Source organism: Carcharodon carcharias, chromosome 4 (genome assembly GCF_017639515.1).
Source record: "Carcharodon carcharias isolate sCarCar2 chromosome 4, sCarCar2.pri, whole genome shotgun sequence".
Classification (NCBI taxonomy): domain Eukaryota; kingdom Metazoa; phylum Chordata; class Chondrichthyes; order Lamniformes; family Lamnidae; genus Carcharodon; species Carcharodon carcharias.
In genome coordinates, this window is record NC_054470.1 from 152,898,459 (window position 1) to 152,902,426 (window position 3,968).

A 3,968-nucleotide genomic window follows, 5' to 3' on the forward strand; every position below is an offset into this window, starting at 1 on the left:
ACTTAACTGGTCAGTATCAGGCCTTCCCCAGAATTCAGAATTCAGGACCCCGCCAAGAGCTGCAGGCTCATTTGAGGCCAGCAGCTCTCCATTGCCAGCAGAGCCACCGGGAGCCGGGGAGCGGCCTAGCATCGCTGAGGGATCCAGGCCACAGGTGAATGTGGGCGGGATGGGCAGGAAGGAGAGCCACAGGGGGATGGGTACAGTTAGAGGCAAGGGCGGGGGTGAATTTCAGTGGCTTCCCCATTTCCCGATGCCAGGTCTTTCAATTGGGCACTAATTACCTTCGAAAGAGGCAAGAGTGATCCCTTCATCCCTCCCTCCCCTCCCCCTCCCCCTCCCCCTCCCCCATTCCCCCTCCGGCCCTTCCGTCCTCCCTCCTCCCCCCTCCTCCCACCGCCTCCCTCCTCCCCCCCACCCCTTCCCTCCTCCCCCCACCCCCTCCCTCCTCCCCCACTCCCTCCCCCCTCCCCCTCCCACATCCCATGACAGAATTTTTAAAAAATTTGCTACAACTGGGGTGTATTTCCCCCATGGGCCCACTCCCAACCTCTAGCTTAGGCGTGGGAGGTTTTCCTGCCACTGGGAAACTCACTTGTGGTCTCTCCTGTGATTACATGGGCGCAGTCACCATGTTTCCCACCACAACAGACTAGATTAAATCCAGCCCACTGTAATCAGCCGCTCTCCGCCATCTCACAACCTGTCCACAATTGTAGCCTCTCTGCAATAGCCACTTTTTATATTAAATTTTAAAAAGTTGGAGAGAGGGCTCATCAACTTTGAAGTGCCCTCCCTATTGCTTACCTAGCATCACACCCTGCTGCTTCCATCTTTAATTGGACAACGAGCCCATCCTCTGGCCATTAATTGGCCACTTCAGGGGAAAATCATACGGTTCAGAATAACACTAGTAGTGTGGGGTTCAATCCCCATTATGGCTGAGATAGACTTGTGGTCTGTCTCCTCGCCTTAACCCATAGTGAAATCACAGCATAAGCTGTGGTTCAGCAACCCTCAAATAACTGAGGTGCTACCCTGAGAGGACAAAGGTCTCACCATTTTCTGATCAGCAGCCTCCAAATGATGTTCTACAGTTTTGCACAAAGTGAGCTTTCTTTCCAAACTTGCAAGTTTGGCAGATGTAACCTGGGTTGTAAAGAACTATTAAAATTTGTGACATGTAGATTTATCACGTGATCTGAATTGTGTGCCTGATTGAAATGTTTTTTCTTTACCATTGCAGTGCTACTGAGAGTCAGATTTAAAAACTCTTAATCATTTAGGAGATGGACAACGCCATGGAAATGCGCACAGATGGTAACTCCCTGTTGAAAGCTGTCTATCTGAGCAGACTGCGCCTCACTAGATTATTGCTCGAAGGTGGGGCTTACATCAATGAAAGCAATGAGCGAGGTGAAACCCCTCTAATGATTGCTTGCAAGACAAAACATGTGGACCAACAAAGCATCAGCAAAGTGAAAATGGTGAAATATCTTCTGGAAAATCATGCTGATCCTAATATTCAGGACAAATCCGGGAAGACTGCTTTAATGCACGCATGTGTAGAGCGGGCTGGTGCTGAGGTCATAACATTGCTGCTGAAAAACGGAGCTGACCCAAGTGTGGAAGACCATTCAGGTGGTTCTGCTTTGGTTTATTCTGTGAACTCTGATGATAAGGAGACCCTTAAAGTTCTGCTGGATGCCTGCAAAGCAAGAGGAAAAGAAGTAATCATCATCACAATGGACAAATCGCCCTCTGGCAGGCAGACAACCAAGCAGTATCTAAATGTTCCCCCTTCTCCAGATATTGAAGATCGACATTCACCAGTCCCTTGCACCTCACCCTCAGGTATTGAGCTTAAAACATCATCACCTCCCCTAGCAAACAATACAGTGAAAGATAAGCATGTGTTTAGCTTCAGAGATCCAGCTCAGCTCTTCAGTGACAAAGGTTCCTCTGAACCAGCTTCCCCTACTAGCAAGCCCAGCCAGCCACAACCTAGGGCCAATTTTCTCCAGCTGCAAAGGTTGCATTCTGAACCTTGGCTGACCCTTTCTCCTTCACTCTCCTCTCATCACAAAACATCTTCATTTCATGAAGAGGTGCAGGACCTGACCACAGAAGAAGACCTATCCCTGAAAATCAATGGCCTAACTCTACCCAAGCGACTCTTCACCAGGCATCAAAGTATTGATGTAAAAGACACTGCAGCTTTATTAAGAACCTTAGGTCAAGCTTCAGCTTTAACTGCACCAAGGAAATTTTCCTGTGATGAAATACACTCCCAATCCCTTCAGTCCAGTCTATGTCGTAATAACACAGTTCCTGTGGACCAGGATCCAGATTCAATACAATCGATTTCTGTTTCAAGTTTACAGAGCATTGTTCAGAAAAGAAATTTGGGCATTGATCACTATAATTCTGACTCACAACTCACAATCTGCTCAAAGCAAACTGCAGTGGACGAAAGCAAAGTATTATTGGAGCGGAAAAAAATGACCTCTTCTCCGGTATCCGTGCTAACCAGTTCTAAAGAGTCTCCTGACAATTTTCCAACTGGCTCTCTGAGAGCTGCAGGCAAGAAGCATGCTGGGATTCTGGAGAGGCGAGGTTCAGGGACACTGCTCTTAGACCACATTGCACAAACAAGGCCAGGCTACCTCCCGCCTCTAAATATAAATCCCCATCGTCCAATTCCTGATATTGGAGCCAACAACAAAGGACCTGTGTCACTTTCCAGTGCTGCAAAGCCTCTAATACCAGCAGCTCCAAACAGTCAAAAACGAACAGATATAAAAAGCAAAAAGATGTTGTTCAGGAGGCATTCAGTCCAGCTAGAGCAAATGAAACAGCTGGCAAATTTTGAGGAAATATTTGGACAGTGAAGGCCTTCCCATTGGAATAACTGGTAGAAGACCAAGGGATACACTCAGATTTTAGAGAGGAAGGCATTAGCCTACACAGATTTTCTGTTGAATTAAAATATGAATATTTGTTTTCCACCAGGTGATTTTGAGAAGCAAACTTTCCTTAGGGTTAGCGCCACCTCCAATAATGCTCACTTCACAAAAGATTTGACACTCTAACAGCAAAGATCATATTCCAGCCTTGGAGTGCGCAAAATCAAATTAATTAATTAAATCTCAGCAATAGATCACAAAGCTCAGTTCACTGACAGGATTTTGAAAGACTATATGCAGTAAATGAGTGGAGTGATCAGAAGCTAAAACAAAGTTACAATTAAATGAGAAATCTTGATACAACCACACATGATGGTACTGGATGCTTGTTAAATTCTACTCCTCTGTATGATTGTGACCGATTCCTATGGTTATAGAGAATTATTTAGCATACACTGGTACAGTAGGTTACCGATAGCTACTCGCATAACCCCACAGCGAAACTATCTGTGCAGGTCCAGGACAAACCAGCCCACTCGATTAGCACCCCTTCCACAAACATTCACTCCCTCCACCACCGACGCACTGTAGCAGCAGGGGGTACCATCTATAAGATGCACTGAAGAAACTCACCAAAGCATCTTCCAAACTCACGACCATCTAGAAGGACCAGGGCAGTAGATAGATGGGAACACCACCACCTGGGAACTTTCTCTCCAAGTCACTCACCATCCTGACTTGGAAATATATCGCCATTCCTTCACTGTCACTGGGTCAAAACCCTGGAACTCCCTCCCTAATAGCACAGTGGGTGTACGTACACCACAGGGATTGTAGCGATTCAAGAAGGCAGCTCACCACTACCTTCTCAAGGGCAATTAGGGATGGGCAATAAATGTTGGCCTAGCCAGCAATGCCCACATCCTGTGAATGAATTTTACAGAAATTCTTTCAGTTTTATATCTTATTAATTATATTTACTTATCTGCTTAATAAACTTAATGGAAAATTGATAAAAGAAGAGAAAAAGACATGTAGTAGAGCGAAGAAGTGTCAAACAGC

General features: G+C 46.0%; 1 protein-coding gene across 1 annotated transcript; it reads left to right on the forward strand.

Moving 5' to 3' along the window:
* Positions 1-1,286: 1,286 nt before the first annotated feature.
* ankrd34bb (ankyrin repeat domain 34Bb) lies at positions 1,287-2,891 on the forward strand. The gene has a single exon (XM_041186908.1). The coding sequence runs from the start codon at positions 1,290-1,292 to the stop codon at positions 2,889-2,891; it is 1,602 nt and encodes a 533-aa protein (XP_041042842.1). The 5' UTR covers positions 1,287-1,289.
* Positions 2,892-3,968: the final 1,077 nt, after the last annotated feature.